We start from the raw sequence: 24920 nt of genomic DNA on the forward strand, positions 1-24920 counted from the left end.
TTTTCTTTACAAAGAGGGAAGACCAAGAAAACTCCTTGGACAGTTAAACTGAAATTTGACGATGCTGAGGTCACAAAGGTACGGCCCAAGGTGACACCAGCACTGGGTCCCTGGGGGGCTGGCCCAGCTCAACATCACCATTTAAGGCCTCGCTCTCTCTACCCCCAGCCACTCTCAACTCCCCTACTTCTAAAAACCTACCAATTCCAGAATCAGAGACTCTATACCTCAGGTCACAAAATATTCACGATGAAAAGATTTGCATTATAAATGATCATAGTTGCCAGGCGATGCTGCCAGCAGACGTATGTCAAGCCAGACTTTCTCCTAAGGAGTTAGTTTCTGTTTTATGTTAAAACATATTTGCGTTTTACTTTGATTCCCTCAATCCAGGTCCCACAGATCAGTTTTATTCCCCCCTACAAAAACATACACACTCGTTGCATTAATTTTAGAAGCCAGATATGCACTCAGACAGCAAAGAGTTCGCTTAGCTATTATCAGAAACATTGAAAAATCAAGATGCGGGCAGTGCGTTATGGCGGGCGAGGGCAAGGGACAACCCGGGGGCAGATGTCTGAGTTCCCGAACCTCCTCCAGTCTGTCCAGGGCGTCGTTTAGCTTCCTCCTCCTCTCCAGGGCCAGCAGCCAGACTTGCTGCCACTTGCTCACCAGGAGGTTGACCCGGGGGTTCTTGGTTTCGATTTGCGTCTGGGACCCAGAGGGATACAGGCTGGAAGCTGGGAAGCGTTTTCCTGTGAAAACAGAGCTTTAGTTATTAGCACGGAAAAGTGTCCATGGTTCTGAAACACATGAAGGCGTGACTTTCAGTGTTCCTAGTTAAGGCTGCACCAGCTTCATTGCTGGGGTGACAAGCAGAAACCCCCTAATTTAGATGACGCACGATGTCAGGGTCCAAACGTATTTTTACTTAACAAGGTTCGCACGCGGCTCAGAGACAGTAGAGGAGAAATGTATTTTGACAGGAGCCTGGAATGCTCTCTCAATAAATTTAGGCTTAAAACGTTTTCTAGCCTAAAATGTGTGCTGTTTTAATGACAAAGATGTACCCCAGGATCTTCCTCTCCGCCACCACCAGGGTGATGCAAGGTCGGTGAGAATCAGTCCCAGCAAATCCAGCTGCACTTCTTGGAGAACGAGGCTGGGAGGAGGGCAGGTGGGGGCAGGGGGCACCGGGTGTTCGCTGGAGTCGGAGCAAGAAACGCTACAAATTCCCCATCAACCATGGAAGTGCACGTTTCAGATTCCAGCCCTCTTCCAAGTCCATTTTCCACCAAGATTGTGCGTTTCTTGTGCACGTTCCCACACCCTAATTTACCGCCTTACTAAAGTTTCCTCCGTCTTTCTGGCTGTTATTCACAAATGTGCGTAACTTCACAGAGCAATTTATCTCAGTGCATTTTCCTCGTCTGACTAAATGATGAGATGTGACCTAGAAAAATAAACTAACTGGCCTAAGGTTATGTAGGAAGTTAGGGTCCATGTGGAGATTTACCCAGAACTCCTAACTCCCAGGGGACTATGTAAAAATATTAATAGCTAATATTTATTGAGTGTTTAACCATATTCCAGGAAGTATGCTAAGGACTTGAGACACATTAGCTCATTTAGTCTTCGCCACAGTCCAATGAGGGTTTATAGTTCTCCTTTATAGATGAGGAAATTAAGGCTCAGGGAGGATTTAGGTGACGTGTCCATGGTTGTGTTTCCCAACGGGTGAGTGGTGGGAACAGCCAAGAGGTCTGTCTCCAGAGTTCGTAACCATGGTTACCTCGCCTCCTGGTGCAATCACAACTATGACAGATCCAGGATGGTTTTTCACTAAGGTACCATTCAGAAATACACAAAGCGGTGTAAATTGTGCTTGTTTTAAATCTTATCCAGGCTAGCTAGGATCGCACGGAATGTCATTTCGTGGGGCCAAGGTAGCCCGAGAAGTAAGTAAACAGAGCCTGATGTCATGGGAACACGACCGAAATCTATTCAGATTTCTTTATCGCTATATATTTATTTATCACTCATGAGCAGTTAGGTCATGACCTTTATCCAGGTCACGGTCATCTCTGTTCCACTCCACTTTAAGGTTATTTCTATCACAGAAGCAAAAGGGGACAGTTTAGAGCGGGTGATGAGTCCCGATCTTGTTACCTGTCTAATTCCTTCCGGCTAATCTGAAAGAGACACCTCGAGCAAACCAAGTTACATATAGAGACCTAGATTTATCTTTTTATTTTTAAATAAGTGGCTATCAAACTTGAGCCCAGGGATTCTTTCAAGAAAACCTCATAGGGAACTCCTGGAGAATCACCGATTGCTCCAAAATTTCAAACACTAACTCAAAACAAAAGGAAACTAACTTCCTTGCTTAATCATCTTCATTTTATTTTTATTTATTTATTTATTGGTGGGGGGGGTTAATGCGATTTATTTGTGTATTTATTTTTGAATGGAAGTACTGGGGATTGAACCCAGGACCTTGTGCGTGCTAAGCACGCGCCCTACCATGGAGCTCTCCCCTCCTCGTTAACCACCTTCATTTTAAAGAAACTGGCCATTGCTTACTTCCTGCTCGCCCCTTGTCCAGGACAGGGATGTGGGACTGCAAGGCGGAAGGGTCTGCCGCCCGCCTCTTGTAGGTCTTGGTGACTTTATCCACGTCAGGCTGTTTCCTGGTCATTTCCTCCATGAAGGCCTGAAAGGAAAGACACGGGGTCAGTCAGATGCCGCTACACCAGAGGAAAGCATCTCTAGAAATGCACTAAAAACAAGAGGATAAAAGGACTGCACTGTCATTTCTGAATAAAAGAATAAAACAGCATGTTTCATCTAGAGGGGAAAAAAAACCTAACCACCATCATACAGCCTGTACTCATTTCTGAAGACCGCAGAAGGTGTCAGGTGGCCAGGAGCATTAACAGAGCGATTTGCTCTAGTCTGAAGACCACTCACGGGGTGCAGCGGTGGGCGTACCGCCACCTGTCTGTGCACCAGCCAGGACCGAGCTTCCGGGCTCTCCCCGAAGCACCTCGGAGTGAGCGTCTGTCTGCAAAGGGGCAAGTCAGCGGGGGTGTCCCTAGGAGTTTCCCGTGGCACAGCTCACCCACGTGTCTGAAATGTTCACGACGGCGTTGACAGATGGGGACATCCAGCATCCACTTAAATGTGGATACACCTTCAGTGTTCCTGTCCATACAGACGCTCTGCCCAGGAGCGTCAATGCCATTCAGGTTAATTAACTTATCTTGCCCTGGATCTCACTTCCCGAGGCTTACTATCACGGTTGACTGGGTACCGGTGTGTCTAGAACACATGGCCGAGGCGGTGGCTTAGGTGACAAGTGATGGGGAAAGGAGGAGGGGGACACATGTGAGAAGTGAAGTAACACACGGCTGGAACGCCCGTTCCCCTGGAGGATGCTGATCACTCTCACGTATCGGGTGACAGAGAACACGGCCCAGACCCTCCGGGGCCGTCACGGGCACCCGTAACTTACACTTTAATTACAACGCGACAGCAGCGCTAACTGCTTTGCCAACCAAGCTGACGCTTAATGGTTCTCCCTGTAAATGCATAGTAAACAAACTAACAAGCAGACAGGTAAGTCAGGGTGACGCCCATCATTTCAGAGTTGAAAACAGGTAGGACACATAAGAGAAGTCTTTTTTTTTTGAGCAAGACAACATGTCCCCTTGGACATGGGATGTATCTGAACTGCTCACGGTCCTCTCGGGAGATGTTAGCAGCAGAGCACAGAAGATGCAAACAAGGGACGGTAAGCGAGAGAGGGCGAGGGCACCGAGAGAGCAGAAATGAAAGTCATGGAACCGAGGGGGAAGAGGCAGCGAAAAGCAGGAGGTGGGCTGGGAGCCCCTGAGACCCGGGCCCGGCTCCACGGGTGCCAAAAGGGAGGAGCGAGGGCCAGTCACACAGGGACAGGAGACACTGTTGAGACCAGGAGACAGAAGAGAGGTGGTTCAGGGCGGTGGTGGGACCAGAAACGCAGAGGAAGGAGTGGAGGAGCAGGTCTGTGGCCGGGAAGGGAAGATGCGCAGAGCCGTCTTCTGAGAAGACGGGGTCTGGGGAGCTGGGGGCGGACGACGGCTGCCCACCTGGTGCTCGGCGATGAGGGCCTTCACCTCCTCCATCTCCTGCGGGATGGGCTCCTTGTCCTTCTCACTCAGGGTCGTCTCTGCCCACTGCAGCCAGGCCAGCAGGGCTTCCAGCAGCTCCTGTTTGGCGATGAGCCCGGCCAGCGCGCTGGCCAACCTCTGCTGGTGCTGCTTCGCCCAGGCCAACACCTGGTGGGGAGACAGAAACTTCTCTGAGTGTCTTCCATCTTAACCGATGTAAAGGACACACAATTGAAATGTCACCTGGGGTCGACCCTGGCTAGACGCACAATTCCAGTCTTTCTATTTTTTTTTTCCAAATTGAAGTATAGTTGGTTTACAATGTCGTTAATTCCTGGTGTACATACAGCATAGCGATTCAATTAGACAACATGTATGTAAATATTCCTTTTCATTACAAGCCATTACAAGGTACTGAATACAGTTCCCTGTGCTCTACAGTAGGACCTTGTTGTTTAATTCCCATCAGTAGTACTAAGGACCAGCCTGTGGAGGATACAGGAGCCCCCTGCGATGCTAGGAGGTGGGAGGGGATCACCCTTGGGAGCTTAGAGATGCCCTTTGCCTTCCAGTTTAAGTTCAGATAATGCATCCCCTGAAGGATCAAGGATGGTCACTCCATGTAGCAAGGAGCGGAAATAAAAATAGCTAAGATCTGAGATACAGGATGAATTCACCTATATGTGCAATTCATTCAATGAGCATATGCTGCTCTGAGAAACCTACTCAACGGACACGACAGGGAAGTGGGACAGACATTTTGAAAGGGAGCCAAATGCTGGCCTTTTCTTGTTTCAGGGACATAGCTGCAAAACGCCTTTAACTTTTTAAAGCAAAGGGGATTGCAGAGACAGGGGATGCATATTGGAACAGTCTCGTGAGGAACATTTCCCTCTCCAGGGGCCTCCTGTTACTCCAAGGCCATAAATGCATCGTTAACTGCTCAAGATTCCATGCCCCGCCCCCCCATGCCCATGACTCTCAAAGCCAGTGCCGCTGGAAAGATGGCCTGGGACACACTGACCTCCTCGAACCTGGCCCGGATGATGGTCATCCAGTGCTTGATGGTGGTGATGGAGTCCGGGTGGCAGAGGGCCAGGAGAGCGTCCCCCATGCTGGTGGCTTTATTGAGGGCAGCTCGCTTCTCCTCCAGTCTCTTCATGAATTCCTACAGCAGAAACAAAGACATAACTCAGCTGTGGGCACGGGCTGAAAACCAAACGCCGGTGACGTCCAACTGGACTGCCAGAGTTCAATCAACACACAAGAGCTTCGATCGGTTTATTCCCAGCTGGAAAGCATCCTGTAAGTGAGGAATTCAGGGAGGAAAAGGGACAAAAATTGCATAAAGTGCCTTCTCACAGGATTTCAAAACACAAGTGTAGGATAATCTCTCTGTCACGTACCTCCTAGTCTGGCTCTTTGCACAGATGAAATGATTTGTTTACACACCCAGCTGCTAGGTGCTCTGGTCCTCAAGATCCCAAGACTGTGTCTTATTCAATTTTGCATAATAAATGCTTTTTAACCGTTTCTTTCTGCATCTTTGCTGTTGCAGGGTCCAGGTTCAATGCCTCCGCTTGCATGACCTACTTTAAAAAATCTTCTCATTCTTCCCAATAGAGGCCCCCGTTAAGTGAAAGAATAAAAAAACAACTAATAGGGAGATTGGAAACCAGAGGTTGATACCAGCTGTGCTTCGCCAAAGGCCAGCTGACCCCATCGTGCACTGATCACTCCCACACCGGGAGCCTGCATCCCTGCCGGAGCTCTGGGGACTGGGTACCAACATCCCCCTGCATCCCGGCCTCTTCCAGGATGAGTGCTGCCTCCGTGGTTTGTGCTCGCGTGGGAAAGAGCGCCATTGTTGCAAACTGGATTATTCTGAGACGTCTCTAGTCTTGTGACTAAGAAACTAAATATTCCGGTTTCCTTCTGCTGGTGAATATGTGAAGGGAGGCAGAGGACATGAAGAAGCACGCATGATGCTACTGCAAAATGTGATGATTACAAAGAAGCCCTTCCTATAACTGCGGGTAATTCTACGCTATTTAAAAACATTTAGAGATAAGTGGTTGTTAAAACTCCTATCCCTGCTCTGGATACCTGCCCCCTGCTATTTCTGGGGGGTTCCTGGCCCTGCTGGGAGGGTGCTGATACCACAGGTGGGCTCTGTTCTGTAGGGCACACGCGCAACCCTGGGCTTCGAGGGGCCCTCGGAGACCCAAACCCAAATACGTTCATGGAACTCAGTGCTGGTGATGGTCAGCCTATGGTAACATAATACAAACCAGATTTTCAAAATACTGAACGGAGTCAAACATTTACATAAATTTGATGTAATTCTCCTACTCTTACAGTCTACCTTCAACTTTTTAAAACCTGTTTCCTCTTAAGTTACTTACTTATTTATTTTCCATTAAAACTAGTGGTCATCTATCATTCATTTTTAGAATCTCTCTTTTTTTTTAAATTGGCAGCACTGGGGATTGAACCCAGGACCTCATGCATGCTAGGCATGTGCCCTACCACTGGGCTCTACCCCCACCTCCTAGCTTCAGCTTTAAAAGGAGTACAGATCATTTGGCCCCTCCAGATAACGTTACACAAACTTGCATCCCTTTTATTAACAACAAGGCAATGAATACTCCGTTGCTACAAGTCAGGTAACCCATGGTGGAGAGAGCACGGTGACTTAAAATAAGAAGTCTTGGCAGACGATGTCATCCGTGCCACCCTGGAATTAATGACGCACGTCCAGCTTGACCTTGAGAGACAAGGTTATTCAGTGGTGTTAAACAGATCCTTTCAAGCTAGCAGGAAAAGCTGACATCAATACTACACTGAGGATTAGCATTGCAAATTCCTGACTTTGACTCTTTGACTCCCACTCTTTCCTCTGACTCTTCAAAGGTTTAAAAAAAAAAAAAATCTGTTAAGAGCTATCTGAGAGGAGGAATACAGCCCAAGTGGTAGAGAGCATGCTTAGCATGCACAAGGTCACAAGGTCCTGGGTTCAATCCCCAGTACCTCCTCTAAATAAATAAACCTAATTACCACCCCTTGCACCAAAAAAAAACAAAACAAAACTGAAAAGAGCTATCTGGACCACTCTCTTTAGGGTTTTGCTAGTTCTGTCTCGTCAGGAAAAATCTTGACCTGAAAACTCAGTGGCTAGATTTTTACTTGGTTAATTGTATCAACTTACATAACGCGCCCCCTCTTCCTTTTTTTTTTTTTTTTTTTACATAACCCATTTTTAATTTATACTTTATACTGTGGGTTACATCTCAAAAGAATTTAAAGTGGCTGGACTGAAAACACAATTGAAAGAGGCTTAGAAATAAAATTTGAAGACCAGTTATCAAACTACTTGCTTGTCTTGCTTACAAAGGTAACAATGATTAATTTACAATTTTAATGGTATAATTTTTATAAATGACACACTGCTTTGAAATGCAGTGCAACAAAATTGACCAGTTTTGGTCAGGAGCCAAATAACCCCCTAGAAAAATCCTAGAGATAGGAAACAGTGACTAATTTTAGAATAACTACCTTCTATAAAGAAAACATAAAAAGGCAGCTATACATACTTGTGCACAGGGGCACTGGGACACATCTACGTAAGCAAAAAAGTCCTCAAATGTACACGATCTTCCACTACTTCTCAGGAAGGAAAATGTCCACTCAGTTGATGTTTGCAATCACGAGCCCACTTTCGCTACTCTGTGTGGATTTCCCAGTTAGATCTCCCAAGCACTCATGTGACTCACTTTATGCTGATCGATGAGCGTGCGCAGAGCATCCTCATCGTCGGGGAGCGCGCCGTGGAAACGAAGTGTCTGCTCCGCTTCTGCCAGCCACTCCAGCAGGGCGTGTACCACCGAGTGAAATTCCTCTGCCTAACGGTTCACACACACCCGCCAAAAGAGATTCCCGAATATGTTTGTTAGTACGGTAGATTCTTCCTCTCAATGAAAAAAAAAAAACGGTCTGAAATCTAAATTGGTTAATTATATGCATCGTTCCCATTAAAGAGACAAGAGATATATGGTGCTGCATTTCACAAATGTCAGAAGACATCCAATATGTCAAAAAGAAAGAAAGCCTACATGGTTACAATGAAGAATAATTCAGCATTTTAAGAATCTGATTTTAGGTGAATGGCTGTGCATCATATATTCAAGCTGAAAAAAAAAATACTCAAACAGCACTTTCACGGGAAGATTAGAAAACTTCCCTCAGTGAGTTATTTAAATTCATCGTCGGGGAGGCGGGGGAGGCAACCAGGCAATGATGGGCTAAGAACTTCCTCTTCCACGACCCATGCTGGTTGAGACGGAGGTGGGGGGAGCCCCGTGGTCCTTCAGGAGAGTGGCTCCTGTTGGGATGCAGGACCCTCCTGAGCACCACCCAGCGGCCGGAACCCCAGGACTTCACCTGGCGCAGAGCTGCTTCTAGCCGAGTCTGCTTGGATACGGAGAGAGCACACACGCTCTCCCAGCGCGTGCTCAGCTCCTGCATCTGGACCCGGACCCAGGAGGAGTCGTCCCGGCTGCCCTCCATGAGCTCCCGGGCCGAGCGCTTCAGCGCCTGCACGCTGCTCGTCCGCTTCCCCAGCTCCTTCTGGAAGGCCTAGGAAGACGGTGTTTTACAAAATTAATCTGAAATCAGCCCGAAGAGCAAAACATACCCTTTGAAATACACCTGCGCACATCACATCGCGTACTGCTAAGATCTACAGTTGAATGACCCGGTTTCCACAGAACCGTCAGAAAATGAGACAAAACACGCTTACTCCTGTTAAGAGCACCATCAAGACCAGTCTCGCATCAATTTGCTCGATCTTGTAGCAGTCTCCCGAATGAACTATGTTTCAGAACGACACGCTGGATTTAAATAATGGTGGTCACCTTTCTTTTGTTTGTTGTGTCTGTTGGTTTAATTTTTAAACATTTTAAAAACTTCAGTATAATTGATTTAGTGTTGTGTTATTTTCAGGGGTACAGCAGAGTGATTCAGTTATACACACACAAACATATTTATATTCCTTTTCATATTCTTTTTCATTATAGGCTATTACAAGATATTGAATATAGCTCCCTGTGCTGTACAGTAGGACCTTGCTGTTTATCTATTTTGTATATAGTAGTGTGCATCTGCAAACCCTGAACTCCCAATTTATTCCTCCCTTCCCTTCCCCTCTGGTAATCATAAGTTTGTTTTCTATGTCTGTGAGTCTATTTCTGGTTTGCAGATAAGTTTGTGTCATTTTTTTAGATGCCACATATAAGTGATTTCATATGGTATTTTTCTTTCTCTGTTTGACTTACTTCACTTAGAATGATCATCTCCAGGTCCACCCATATTGCAGCAAATGGTATCATTTTATTCTTTTTTATGGCTGAGTAGTATTCCTTTGTATAAATATACCACAAGTTCTTTATCCAGTCATCTGCTAATGGACACTTAGTTTTCTTCCACGTCTTGACTATTGTAAATAGTGCTGCTATGAACAGTGGGGTGCATGTATCTTTTCAAACTAGACTTCCCTCTGGATATAAGCCCAGGAGTGGGATTGCTGGATCATATGGTAAGTCTATCTTTAGTGTTTTAAGTAATCGCCATACTGTTTTCCCTAATGGCTGCATGGTCGCCCTTCTTTATTTCAGTTCCACACAAAGCTGCATCATTCTTTCTATGATTCTTTATTATGGTGTCTCAATTCTTCCTGAGTCACTAGTGTGCCTGCCCTGGGTGTGCGGGCCACCGTGCTGCTTTCTAGCTGTAAACACACCTAAGAGACTGACCAATAACTACACAGCCCTTGGAGACCCCGGCACCAGGGAAAGAGCAACTTTTTCTTCTGTAACATGCCTTCATCTTGTCTTTCACAGCACTCTGAGCACTAACCCACGATGTCAAATGTTAGAAGCTTGAATCCTTGTCTGTCACCTCGGAAGGAAAAGCTTTTTATTCTTCTCTCCCACTCAATTTTGATGAGCTTTGGTGTGCCAGGAGTTTAAAAATAGCTTCTTCTGGCCATTTCCGACCCAAGAGTCTATCTAGGCAACCAGATCTTTCACATAACCCAACTTTATAGATAAAATAAAATTAACGTATTTTTCTAAGAAATCATCACAAATGAATATGACCAGGCACGTTTCGTAGTTCTGGTTATATCTGGGGGTTTCTATTGTGATACTCGGATCATTCACAAAAGTGAGCCCGTCAAAAATAATGAAGTATAAAAATATAATAATCCAAGAACGGTGTGATGAATTCTTTGCTGATTTCATTCTGATAGTGTTAGGTGTGCCTGCAGACAGATACACACACACACACGGACAGAAAGTACAGTGTCTAACTGCTCCATCTGCGACAGGACTAGCCCACAGTTCTGAGCGGACCTGCCAGTGTGCTCTGCATACTCTAACTTTTTACTGGGCTTTCCAATTGTATTACTAATGCCGAATGATTAATCCATTTCTGTTGACCTCTCAAGACAAAAAAAAGAAAAACCTGGCACAAGTGCCTAGGGGAGTAAATATTTAGACACTGAGCTTATAAAAACAGCATTTATGTAAAAAGTAACATTACATTTTCATTACTTATTGAATGAATGCCAGGGGGGGAGAAAGTCTGTATTAATCATGCATAAAACATGTGTTCCAATATAGGCAAAGCCACATAACTGAAAGTTTTTAAAATTTTTCTAGGCCTGATCAATGTTCTTCATTTATTACTTTTATTTTCTGTTAACGTTCCGACGTCACAAACTCTCTTCTCCTATGGACATGAGATAATGGACCCAGAAAAGGGGAGATAAATGTACAAAAAGACCAACTATTTTAAAAAGAACAGGTAAGATCAAAATAACATACCCAAGGAAGTACAAAGAGACATTGTAAAACAGATTCTGTGAACTCAAAGATTATAGGGAAGCCATACATGAATTCATGAATTCAGTGCTATCAAGTGTCTGCACATAAAGCCAACTCTGAAACCACCTTTCCAGTTAGTACCAGGCCTCACGTTGTTTTCAAGGTTCTTTAAGTTGAAATACAGTGTTTGATCATAATTTAGGACCCTACACTCAGCATCAGTGGGATGTCTCAGTGTCGCCTTTGATTTGCACACGAGTAGAACACACGTATCAGTAGATGGCAGGGAAACCAGTTTTCTCGAGGTAATTAATAATCCAATAATGGCACAAACTGCTATCTCATACACGGCTACAGTTCAAGGGGCAAGGTTAACACTGGTTTTGGAAAAAATGAAGCAGCTGATCATGGCCCCCACGGATCATGTCAAATCTGATGTTTAAGCGATGACCTGGTTCCAGGTCATGGGATGAATGATTTTAAATTATATTAATAATTATTTAAATTAATAACAAGCGATAGTAAAAATTATTTAAATGAATAAAAGATAGTAAAAATTATCTAAACGAGTAAGAAAAGGTAGTAAAACAGACAATGAAATCACTTTCCCAGCTTGGGAAAGGTGTTAGCCAGGGAAATTTAAAACCAAAGCATTTCAGTGATACCAAAGTAATCTCCCTACCTCACTTTTATTTTTAAATTTTTTATATGTTGAAATTTTAATAACAGAGCGAACATGTTTTTTAATTGAAGTATAATCAGTTACAACATGTCAATTTCTGGTGTACAGCACAGTGTCCCCAGTCATGCATATACATACATATATTCATCTTCATATTCTTTTTCATTAAAGGTTATTACAAGATACTGAACAGATATTTACAGTTCCCTGTGCTATACAGAAGAAATTTGTTTTTTATCTTTTTTTTATATAAAGTGGTTAACATTCCTTCCTCACTTTTAAAGCTGGCTCCCAGGTTCTGCTCAAACGTACACATATTTCCATATTAAAGACTGTTACATAGTATGGCTTATAGTCTCCCCATTTTATAAGGCTAAATTAAGTGGTTACAGCCCCCCCTACCCAGTTCAGAACAATCAAACGAGATAAAATTAAATATCCGGATAACAATACCTTGTGATTGTCGATGAGGTTCATGACTAAGTCGATGTCCCCGTGGACAGGCTGGTCCTCGGCCAGCTGGGGTTCAACCCTGTACAGCCAGTCAATGAGGGCCTGCAGGGCGTCTGTGAATTGTCCAGAAAATAAGAGGGCCTCCTCCAGTTTGTTTTGTCTAGGGGGAAAAAAAAGAGGAAAAAAAAATCAACGTGAGCAATAAAAATGCCACCCTGTACATCAGAACACTTGAAATTCGTCTACGAAGGCTGAGCAGACCTCAAGCAGAAAAGCAGTATTTTCACTGCTGTTTCTCTGCTTTCCTCGGAAAACAACAAAACTTTCCTCAAGTTCCCTTTTCTCTTCCTTAAATACACAGCATCTGCTCCAGGACAATTCCCTCATCATCACCTCTGGAAATCACAGGCCTTTCGGTTTCTTCATAAAAATTTGCCTGTTCAATTGAAAAATCTATAATTTATGTTTTAAATTATTATAAGGGTGTATATATAGTCCCACAGATTTTCACACATGTATGTATTCGTGTGACATCATCAAGATCGGGATACAGAACAGTCTGTTGCCCCTGACGCCCCTCAGGCTGGCTCTGATGGTCACAGTCTGCTCCCACCTCTAACGCCTGCCACTCACGGACTTGTTCCTCATCACTGTGATTTTTGGTCTTTCCAAGACTGTCATACAAATTCTCATGAAATCACTTACGGGACATGGTAAAAAAGTACTGGAGAAGATTTTAAAGATTTTAAAAAACGAACACTATTAAAAAAAAACAAACAACTGCTTATAAAGCTCCCAAAACAGAGTCTCATATTCTGCTTAATCTTGATACTGATCAAAGTAATCAGACTAAGGGTCAAGGACAAGTTTGAAAACAATTAAGACAGTTGAACTTTTCTACTACTATTTTACGTTCTTAGTTGCTTAAAAAAATTTTTTTTAAAGCTTCGGCTCTTCATAGTTGCAGTGTACTGAGGACAAGGGAGACTGGGGAGAGGTGGGAGGGGTCAGACTGGTGGGACCCTGGCGTATCCCAGTCCACACCCAAGAGTAGGTCCCTAAAGGGTACAGAGCAGGGGCGGGGGTGGGGTGGGGTGGACAACAAGATTCCAGGTATATTTTAAGACGACGGGCCTGGTGGTGATGTGCAAGCGGGACTGAGGGGGGCGACAGCAGACCAGGACCCTGGTACCAGTCCAAAGGCAGGCGCTGGACTCGGGTCAGGGATGTCGGAGGCTGGGAGGAGGATGTCCTCTTCGAGTGAGCCAAGCACTTAAAAATGGATTAACAGACACACACTATTGTATATAAAATAGACAAACAACAAGGACCTACTGTAGAGCACGGGGACCTGTATTCAATTTCTTGTAATAACCTACAATGAAAAAGATCTGAAAAGAATATATATATATATATATGTATATGTGTATGTGTATGTATCACTGAATCACTCTGCTGCACACCTGAAACTAACACTGTAAATCAACTACACGCTGACAAAAAATAATAATGAACAGCAAAGACTTCTCGGTGTGGCCACCGTGTGCACGGGGCATCGAGGATGAGCGGAAGTCCTCCAGCAAAGAAAGGAGAGAGTCTTCAAGGTCCCCACGCCTCCCGGCAAAGCACGGTGACCGTGGTGCTTGACGGGGTCTAGCAACGTGGGCGAGCGAGCAGCCCGCCGGCAGGGATGAGCGCCTCACCTTTCCACCGACTTCCCGCAGACCGTGTCCCACTTGTCCCTGAGCTCGCTCAGCATGTCGTCCAGCTTCAGGTTGTCGTCGGCTAGGGAGGTCTTCTCCTTCAGAGAACGCCCAGTCCTGTTGGTGGTGTCGTAGACGGAGTGCTTGGCTCCCAGGGCTTTCTGGAACTCCTGCACATTCAACAAGAGGACAGCGTGCATTGCTACTCGGGACCGACACACAGAGAGCTCAGGGTCAGCGAAGGAGGCGTCCCTGGACACAGAAACGGAGTCCAAAGACGGGGGACATCGGCAGTAATCAAGTTGGGTGGTGCCGTGAGTCCTCTCCCCAGAAACACACCCGGGGAGAGAGGAGCCCCTGAACCTTCCATTGGAAGGATTAACTTTTTCCCGAAGCCCAGTGTCTGTAAGAACACCTCCTATTATTAAAAAAAAAAAAAAGAATTTCAAAGCAAAACGTATGCTGAAACTCTTGCAGATATAAACCGCAAACAGTATAAACAGTTAGATAAAATGGAAAATCATTGAAAAATCATTGAAAAACCCAAGAGTTTGGAGAGGAAGCTGTAGCTAATTAATACTCTGAGTCAGTACGGGTCCAGTGCGGCCACAGGATGACCCAATAGTGTATAAATTTACTACACTTGGTTTTTATTATCAAACAGATTTGTTGCCACACAATTTGGATTTTCACAAAGACGCTACATGTACTTTATCTGTGAGCCAGGATGGGAGGCAAAGAAAAGCCACAACTCTGGGCTCCTGTGTTCGGACCCGCTCATTCCACGCCCCCCTTGGGAAGGCCACGCCCCTCCTCCCCACACCCACCATGTCCTACCCGGGTCTCCCAAGGTCTCCAGACGACTTGCCACCGTCCGACGGCCGCCTGGCTAATATGGTATCTATACTCCGCAGTTTCTCCAGGGTTAGGGCACCTTTCACGTGTGTGTGTGTGTATGTGCACGTGTGGGAGGGGTGAATTACAACCTTTCTGTATAACTCAGTTATATGCTTTTACAAAGCAGGGGTATTAGCTTTGCTGTAGGACCCTTATAACCATCTTATGTTTTGTGGGTCTTTGTAAGGATTTAATAGAAAAAATAAGACAACTGCCATTAAATACATAACCTCAGCGATGAGACGAAAAGAGGTCAACTTAATGGGCAGCTTAAAAACTCATAAAATGACAAGGAAACACTCATACAGTGACTTTCAATCCTGGTATCATGTCAGAATCACCCCAGGCAGTAAAAATGCTATGCAAATGTGTAATTTTCCAAAATAACCTTGAGGTTACAATTACCTACTACATTTTATTTCCTTAAAAAAAGCTACACATTTAATAATGCATCTTAATAATACTACACAATTTATTTTTCTTGTAGTAGGAGGCAATTATATCTGGGAATTTGGGGGCAATAAACACCATTACAATATCTCATTATTTCTGTAGTTTGTTTTCTGTAATGATTATTTTTTCACATTACTCTAAACAGAACACTAGCTTTAGAATCACAGTTTTGACCGAGATTTTATTCAGAGTAAATGTTATAGCTGAATACAGGATGGATGAAAACTTTTTCAAGACAAAAAAAGCACCCAAAGGATGAACAGAAAAGACCTCTTTTAAAAACCTGGCTTAACGGACCTTTTATCTTTATCTCAGAGAAATGGTGACTGGCAACAGGTCACACTAGGAAAAAAAGATTTCATCAAATAGAGTTCTTCACACGTTTTTATTTCCAGGATTCTCTAACTGAAATAGGCAATAAGCTTCCCTAAGACCACATGACACATCATCTAAGCTCAAGTTCAAATAAGGTGCTCTATTTTGAGAAGGGGGCGGTGCTGATCTCAGCCCTCTACTCTTGGTACTGGATGCGGCAGCTCCCGGGCCGAGGAGCCAGCAGACAGGCCACTCGTCAGCCCTCACCCACCCGAGAAAGGCCCTCCCCGTGTCCCCCCTTCCATCTAGGATTACGACCCCCGAGGTTAGTCCTGCCCACCAGTGGAAGCAACCAACCTGTGTGAAGATTGACAGCTAGAATTTTCTGACAATGATAAACTCACATCACCCAATTTTCCCCCTGCCTTTTAAACATCATCAGTTTCAAGCAGTGATTTCTCTGCAGGTGCCAAAAATCGTAAAACGGTCTACAGGAACCCCATATCCTCACCCCAAGGGCTACTGAGCACTTTACAAACAGAAAGAAAGACAGAAAGACCCAAATTCAGAAGAGTTGGGAGAATGGGGGGGGATGCTCTTTGAAAGGCATGTGGTAGGAATTATATAAGGTAGAAAATACAGAAAACAATGTTTCTCTATCTTCTTGTCTACACGGGGAAGGCAGCGTCTTTGAGGGCAGGGATGGAATTTCATACACATACACGATGCCACTAATTTAGGAAGGGGCAAACCAACTTCCCCCACAGAACCGATGAAAGGAATCTCAATAGCAAAATATATACGACTTTTAGTGCAGAATTCTCTTTTGCGTGGCATTTCGTCTGTGAAAGAAATTACAAGACAAGACAGCGGTAGAGAACTGAAATGCCACCGTCTGGCCTCTACAAATCCTTTGTGCATCTTAGATCGCAGAAGACTTCCGGTTTTAATTTTGTTCGTTTCCTTTTAACCATTAACCCAGGAATCAGAATGGAATGATCACCAGAGAGTAAAGATGCCACTGCCACTTGACCACAGGGCAGGGTAAGTGGTTTTAAGTGTCGTATAGGTCCACGCTGGACAGCCTTTCTTCTCTAGTGATGAATGAACACACAATCAGGTTAGAATGTTAATTAGAAGTGACCTTGAGACCCACAACGACACAACGTCCTTTTCTTAATTGCAGACCCACCTTATGCTGTGCGAGTTGGGTTTTGATTTTGTCCGGGTCGTTGGCAATTTCCAGTTCAGAATCCAAAGACTTTTCCGACTCCTCCAGCCACTCCATCAGCTTACTCCATGCTTCGTGGAACTGTAAGAGAAATTCCCATCTTTGTCCAGAAGATGTGCAGGTACCCCCTGAAATGGCGTTTGAAATCTAGTACTTTTTTAAAACAGAAACTAGTATTAATAGAATTCTTAAAGATGATGAATTCAAAATTTTCCCCCAAGAAAAAGAAGGAGTATTTTCATCAGCAGATCACAACATGTCATGTTCACGCGTGGCCCCTGTGGTCATGCCCACCATGGTCATTTTGTTGGTAACTCATTCAAAAATAGAAATGAACGTAGAAGACATTTAGGGAGCATCAGGCAGAATGACCTGCCCTTCCTTTTGCTTAATAAATAATAGAAACACTCCGAGAATTTTTTTTACCCCACTATCGTCTCCTGACAGATGTGCGTTTACCTCAAAGGTGTTCAATGCCTATGTTAAAAAAGAGTTATGAAAAAAGAAGAGGTAAGGATAAAGTCGTAAATTCATTTTAACAGAAAGAGGCCATCACGTCCCTGTTTAATGCAAAGCTCATTCAACCTCTTCCCTGCTGCCATCAAAATTTTCACATTAACGTCTGTGCCTTTAACACCATCAGTTTTATATGTTAAGAGAACCCACAATACTTGAGTTCTCACAAAACAGAATTTTCTTTTGCATCAATGACCCTGAAATATTCCGGTGCCATACAGATTTGATTTCAGCCGTGGTCGCTTCTCTATTAATCATAAAGAGTAGGGACTATTCTGGGACACCAAATTGGTTCTAAATTACTTCTTAAAGGGAATGGAAGTGAACAGATACACAACGCCAACTTGAGTCATCCAACTGAAGTCTGTTTTGTATCAAAGAACATTACTAATGAAATAAGAAGAAAGGCATTTAACAGTCAGCACAGTGGGAGCACAGGAGCACAGGGCTGGAAAGGTCCACGGGAGACCACGTCCCTACAGACTGGCGTCCCCCACGCATCCCTCCTACAACTCCGGTCCGCTCACATGTGACAGCAGGGAGGCCAGAGCAGGCACATAAACTGCCCGAGTCAGAGAACTACGGCCAACATCCGAGCCAAACACTGAGATATCAGCATAAACAAAGGAAGAAAAGAAACAGCTAGTCATGGCGACAGGTCGTCCTGGGACACTTAAAAAACCATCAGAGACCGATTCTACTCCAGAGACTCTCTGACAACACTGAACACACCATACCTCCCCCTCAAAGAGGGACATGGGACATGTAACCCCATCACAGTGCGAGTGGTCATTTCTCAAGCCCTTAAACATCTCACGCTGTTAGCTTCCAACACTGAAACGCTGGACTCCCACGCCACCCTCTGCATGGCCCACGGGAGCCTCGCTCCCCAGACAATGGAGTCCAACACCAGTGACACACAGATGCAGCTGATCAGGGCAGGAAGGGTAATTACAAAATTCAGCCTCGGTATTATTACACAAAGCTCCTAATGAAATAAAATCAAAGCTATATGCCAAGCAAGGTGGGTGCACACCCCTCCTCCCTGGAGTACAGAGATGTGAAATTTTACTTCTCCGTGTTTAGAGCAGACCAGATAGAGGAAGGAAGAAAAGCTCCTTCTGCGATTCCCCAGGTTAAGGGAAAAAAAAGCAGCCCCCAGAGATTCAAACAATTAATTTAAAGGTGGGATGGAGCTGTATCCAAATCCGAGAGAAGACATGAAGGTTTGCCCTCGAGTGTGCACATTCGAAGAGGGAAAGAGAACCAGCCCATTCAGACACAGCAGGTACCTTCAGAAAGCTGTCGGGGGTGGCGGGATGTGAACGTGAGAGAGTCTGGTTTAGGAACTGAGCCTCTTTCTGGGCCTGAATGATAACCGTGCATCTGTGAGATCGAGCTACGATCAGTCTTTGCAAGACGGGTCCCCAGGGCCTGACGTCACTGCCAGGTCAGAAGGTGATGTCACCATCCAAACTAAGGCCACAGCCCTTTCAGGAAATAAACACCTTGGCCCCGTGCCGTGATACTGTGACGCGAAGTACAGCCTGTGGTCAAAGTCCTTTAGTACTGTGACATGCATTTCAAAAGCTAGAACTGACTTGCTTCCAAGTTCAGAGAACGTTTAGGAAGGTTTACCTGCTTGGCCCTCTTCCGTGCCTCGTCCAGAGACCTTCCTCTCTCCACTAAGCGCTGGACCACTTTCTCCCATCGACTCTGGACGCTGATGAGTAGGTTCTTAATGAGGACGACATCTTGTTTCTGACTGAAGTATTTCAGGTGGGTTCCAGTTTTGTCCAGCTCTATTATCTGCTCACGGTGAGAGTTTACTTCATTGGCAAAGACCTTCTCCAAAGAGAAAAAAAAAGGAGGGTGGGGAAGGGTTGCGATCAGAAACAAACGAAAAACGCATCTATCTTGAAAACGCTTCTGGTATCAGAAGCTGAAACTGCTTCAAAGGACGAAAGAAAAGTGTTCAAACCACCACGTTCAGGCTTTTGCCTTAAAGGGTGTGAGACGGGAGGGCGACCCACCTGAGACGGAGCCTACCTTGTGTTCGTCGATTTGAAACAAGACTGTGTCCAAGATAAGACTTGGCCGAGAAGCCACATTGAGTGTCTGCTCCGCCTGGGTGAGCCAGTTGATAAAGTCCTGGAGAGAATTGTGGAACTCCATGGCCAACGTCAGGGCCTCTTCCAGTTTAATCTGCAAAGACAGACTATTTAGTATTTCATGGTATTTTAAGTTTTGTTTTTCTTTTCTTTTTTCCATTTTAAGCGCTCTCTGGCAGGTTTTCTTCCTGTCCCTGCTTTATTCGTGCACAGTCCATCTCCCAAACAGTTGTGCAAATACTGGCAAATCAAGTCCCTAGAAGTGGAGTGAGAAGCATCTCACTGCAGCAAAAAAAAAAAAAAACTGATATGCACTCAAGTCGTGGTTTGGGAACAATTAAACCACAGAACAGAATTGCTAAACAGAATCTATAAAAAGAAAACTTGGATTGTGTATGATTCATTCTGTGGGTCAAAACACTATAAACACTATACACCGTAAGCTCAGTGTCAGTGAGGGCCTACAATCTGGTATTTCTAGCCTCTCGTTTTTCTTACAGCATTAAACAGTAATATTTTTAATCCCCTCTCACGGATTTTTATAAATGTAAGTGCTTATTAAATATACAATCATTTCACTCTCTCAGTTTCCCTTTCTCCCTCGCCGTTACAGACCATCTGCCTTTTGCCTAGTAAGCTTGACTAGAATTATTTAACCACCAAGTATTCGAGTGGTTCACGGATTTTAAAACACACCTGGTAACACTTGATCTATGCTACACCTTCATCTATGTTTCAATGGATGCCTTCAACTCTGCTCTCCTGGGGTAAGAGAGAATACTCTTTTTCAGCTGACCCCATGAGACGTCCAAACGCACACAAAAACAATATAAACACGGATCATTCAGCGTTCCACGGACAAGTCTACTCAGAGAAAAGGCAGAGCCCACGCAATGAAACAACGAACACGTTCCCTCTACACTATTCATCCAGGCACGTACTTTCCTTTCGTTGAGTTTGGTTTCCACCGATTCCCATTTTTCTTTCAGGTTATTGATGTCCTGGTCGATATTTGTCTCGGCAGATTTGGGGCATCTTGCAAGCATCTGCTGGCCTTTCTGCATCAGGTTCTTATATGTTTCTTCCTTCACGTGAAAGGCAGCACAGATTTCCTAAACAGAGATATCCCCCCAAAGTTAGACCATTTTTAAGACAGCACAGTCTCCGAGTTCTTTTTCCAGGTCATCAGCCCCAAGCCCTCATCATACACTCATCTCTGTCCAGCACACAGAATAATCCTGACACACCCAAGCTTTCCACTGCACGGAAGGAACACCTAAACCCGCGGCTGCACCCTGCCTACTGAGAAACCTCAGAGATGGCGCTGTCAGGAGTGAGAGTGCTGAGAGTTATAAGGCAGTATTTTTAAATGTTATCAAGAAAGGTATCAGCTCTGTGACCTTGGGCAAGTAACTTAACTTCCCTGAGCCTCCATTGCCACCTCTGTTAAGATGGGTTCTCTTAAGTTGCTCCTTGGAATGCAATATGATGACTGTAATTTTTTTTTGGTATAATTTAATTCTGAGCTCAGAAGACATGCAGTAGATAGATGATAAAGACCCAGTATAGTGAGACATTTAAGTTGATTGATGACTCACACTGTGGACTCACAGAAGCCAAATTGGTGGTACTATGAATATTAGTCTCATTTTCAATATTTTTAAAGCTTTCAACTAGAATGCAGTGAGTATCTTTTATAGAGAATACACAAGAAAAGAAAAAACCTGCTTAAACAAATTCAGAATTTAAGATAAATGAAACCAGTTATAGTCATGTAAAAAAACTGAGAATAGTTCTATTCCATTGATTATGAGTCAAATCGCAGCTCCCACTGAAAAATTATAAATGAACATTTTCAATTTTATATTTTTAATATTGAGATGTAACCCATAAAATTCACCATTTTACAGTGTAGCATTCACTGTTTTTTCAGTATATTCATAAAGATTTGAACCATCACTACTAATTCATTTCCGTTACCTCAAAACTTTGTAATTTCTTAAGCCTTAAAAAAAAAAACACCCTTTCTAAACATATTTATAATATTCTTTGCCAAAAAGCTTTTAATCAAATCAAAGCCAAGCCTCTAAATATAGCTAAATCTTAGGAAAGTGTAATATTCCATGTTTTCCACTTTCCTTCATTCCTAACACAACCAAATCAAAAACACATTACTAAAATGGTATTGCAAATATCACTATTCTTTAGAGTTCTTTAAATCACGGAATTTCTAAAATCGGGCAAATGACATCATCAAATTCATTTTAAACGTCCCACCCAAACCAAATACGCTCATACGTACTATTTTTCTAAAATAAAATGTTCTAAAGATAAGCTCTTAGCGTTCCAACTTTTTACTTATACTCTTCTGAATTAAACTTTAAAGAAGTATTTGTTATTATTAGAGAATCACCCCAAGCATGTTTGTTCAAGAACTACTCATTAAACCTGTACCTCGTTGACACTGACAGCTAAGAAGTGCTTCCAGGAGACTAAGGAGGCACCTGGAAGACAGCCAGCTTCGATGGAAAAGAAAGACACGTGCTCCCAAGTTTAGTCAATTACTTTTCCAGTGAAACAGATGGGTCCCTCGCGGCACCAAAAAAACAATGACAATGAGAAAACCACCTACACAATAATTTTCTAAACAATGACTAAAGGATTCTAGAAAATTCTACCCTGGATTAATAGGTTTTTTTTTTTTTCTAAAACAATGACTAAAGGATTCTAGAAAATTCTACCCTGGATTAATAGGATTTTTTTTTTTCTAAAACAATGACTAAAGGATTCTAGAAAATTCTACCCTGGACTAATAGGTTTTTTTTTCCTAAAACAATGACTAAAGGATTCTAGAAAATTCTACCCTGGATTAACAGGATTTATTTTAAGTGCTCACGGCAACTGTGACGTGAGTAAGACGTTAGCTCTGTTGTATTTCTTCACAACACCTACAAGGTGACACTTCCTCTCCAAATCACCAAATGCAAAATTATTCCCAGATAAGTGTAGTTTTATTTATTTGGGTTTTTTTTGGGGGGGGGGCAGTGTTGGGACGGGAGAAATTAGATTTTTTAAAAAAATTGTTTTTTTATTTGTAACAGAGGTCCTGGGGATCGAACCCAGGCCCTTGTGCATGCTAAGCACGTGCTCTACCACTGAGCTATACCCTCCCCTCAAATGCAGTTTTCTTGGTAAGATCTTACAGTAACACCAGACATTACTAAAGGGTACAGACGCTCATGGGCAATGGCCCATTTCTTGCACCAAATCCCTCAGTACTTTTATTTCCTACAATGCTAATCCAGAGCATTTGACTATTAAAAAAAAGTCATCTGATGTGGGGGGAGGATGTAGCTCAGTGGTAGAATGCATGCCTAGCATGAAGAAGGTCCTGGGTTCAGTCCCTAGTACCTCCATTAAAAATAAATAAATCAATAAAGCTAATTACCCCCCCAACAAAAGAGTCATCTGATGCAAATTCACCAGTATAAAAATTAGAATATTTTGCAAAATCTGAAACACGACTGTCTTCTCTTAGAACTCTGCGAGCTGACTGAGAACGGGACATGAACAGGAAATGGATCACAGGTAGTCTGAATGTCACCTGTCAGTCCCTACTGCTATGAAAGAAAGCCAGTCTCAAGTTTCGCTGCTTTTCTTCCTTACCCTTAAGAGCCGACAGGACACACAACACAGGTGGGAACAGCCTGCAGGCAGAACACTCCAGATCGGACAGGTAGGCAGAAGCCGCCTCCTGTCCAAACCTGCTGGGCGTGAGACTGAAGACGCAGCCCCACCACCACGGAAAGGGGCAGACACGTAACTTTAACACAACAAGAACACGTTTTCCAGCCTTCCCGGAAACTAGGGACTATCCGCTCACGGCAATCACCTCTGAAGTCACTTCTGACTCCTTGAGGGGTTTTTCTTCTCACTCAGGTTGTAACAGTTTAGGATTCACCCCAATGCTCTATTACTATCCATACAATGTTTTTATGGGGGAAGGTTTGCTTCTGAAACCTGCCTAAACTTCTAAAACCCCTTTTCATTTGCTGACGCACTAAGCTTTAAAATAAAGAATAGGTTCTAAAAACCAAATTTCTTCTGTGTAGCACAGGGAACGATATTCAATATCTTGTCATAACCTTTAATGAAAAAGAACATGAAAATGAATATATGTATGTATATGCATGACTGGGACATGATGCTGAACACCAGGAATTGACACGTTGTAACTGACTATACTTCAATTAATTTTTTAAAATAAATAAATAAAAACAAAAAAATAAAAATAAAGGATAGGTTCTGACTTTAAGAACGTCATCAATCAACAGCGTGTCTGGCACTGACACACAGAGATGTCTGCCGTAAAACTGTGTATCCTTTCAACCTTCTCCCACGATTTATTTCTCATCAGGGCCAACACCAAACGGTCAGTTACTTAATCTGAGGCTAGAGCTGGAGGAAATACTGTACTCACCATGTGGGCATTAAGCTGCTCCCTGGCTGTTTCCGGTAAACCTCCCAGAGGCTTGGAGGCTAAGAGATGCCTCTCCGTGTCCGTCAGCCACTGCTGCAAGTCCTCGATCTCGCCGTGGAACCCTTTGGCCTGGAGTGAGAGAGAGAGGGAGCTTCAAGTGTGGGCCCCAAACACTATCATTTTCAAGCAGAAAAGGCGGCCAGCACAATCCCCGCCTGCTAAGCCCCTCGGCGCATTCTCAGCGACGGCAGGGCTGCTGGACGCCTGCCTTTCAGCCTCAGGAGAGCCAGCGATAAGGCTCTTAGGCTAAGAACGGGCGGGCTCATTGTCATCAGCTCTGTTCTCTACCCGACTCATTTTCACTCCCCACCCGGGGCGTACACAATTAACCAGGGGTCTGTCAGCCTGAACAGGGATGCTATGCCGTCCTGGCCTTGAAGGCTAAGGCAGTTTCCGACTTGATGGCTTTTTTTCACCTGGCGCAAGGCACCATCCAGCTGCTGCTTCCTCTGTTCTGTCTTTTCCAAAACATTTTGCCAGCGCTGATTTAGAACCTCCAGCTTGTTCTGAAGATTGCTCGCTTCTTCCCCTGCACTTGATTCAATTAAGTCATTTCCTGCTTTATTAACGGCTTCCACTGTGGACTGATGGGCCAATACGTCATTTTGGAGCACCTGAAGATATTAAGATAACACAATGTTTTATCAACGTTTACCAATGTTTACAAAATGTTTACCAATGTCGGTTGGTAACACGTTAACATCCCTTCTAACACAATTGTCTTGTTTCCTGGTTATGAAACATTCTGAAACAGAAATATCCTATACATAGAATCTTAATACTAATAAACTTTTTAAATGAGGGGCTTCTTTTCCTTAACTTTACAGCTTTATTGGATATACCTTCAGTCTACCCACATCCCCTGAAATGATTATGTTGAGAACATTGCCAGTTCTTCCCATCAGGAAAGCTTTACAATGGATGACATTAAGGATCTAGAGATTATAGTTAAAAGGTTCTAAAAGTATTCACTGGGTTCAGGCT

General features: G+C 43.8%; 1 protein-coding gene across 6 annotated transcripts in view; it reads right to left on the minus strand.

The window, feature by feature from the left end:
- DST (dystonin) overlaps positions 1-24920 on the minus strand; it is a gene marked incomplete in the record, with an annotated part of 422913 nt that overhangs the window by 13953 nt on the left and 384040 nt on the right. For all 6 annotated transcript variants that reach the window (XM_064476599.1, XM_064476602.1, XM_064476600.1 and 3 more), the window contains 14 exon segments: positions 592-755; positions 2584-2713; positions 4131-4319; positions 5176-5319; positions 7925-8053; positions 8592-8786; positions 12171-12330; positions 13874-14043; positions 16731-16850; positions 18924-19130; positions 19335-19490; positions 20338-20508; positions 23877-24005; positions 24353-24550. In XM_064476599.1, coding sequence (XP_064332669.1) covers positions 592-755; positions 2584-2713; positions 4131-4319; positions 5176-5319; positions 7925-8053; positions 8592-8786; positions 12171-12330; positions 13874-14043; positions 16731-16850; positions 18924-19130; positions 19335-19490; positions 20338-20508; positions 23877-24005; positions 24353-24550 — 2262 coding nt within the window.

The sequence above is a fragment of the Camelus dromedarius genome, chromosome 19 (assembly GCF_036321535.1).
Source record: "Camelus dromedarius isolate mCamDro1 chromosome 19, mCamDro1.pat, whole genome shotgun sequence".
NCBI classification, from domain to species: domain Eukaryota; kingdom Metazoa; phylum Chordata; class Mammalia; order Artiodactyla; family Camelidae; genus Camelus; species Camelus dromedarius.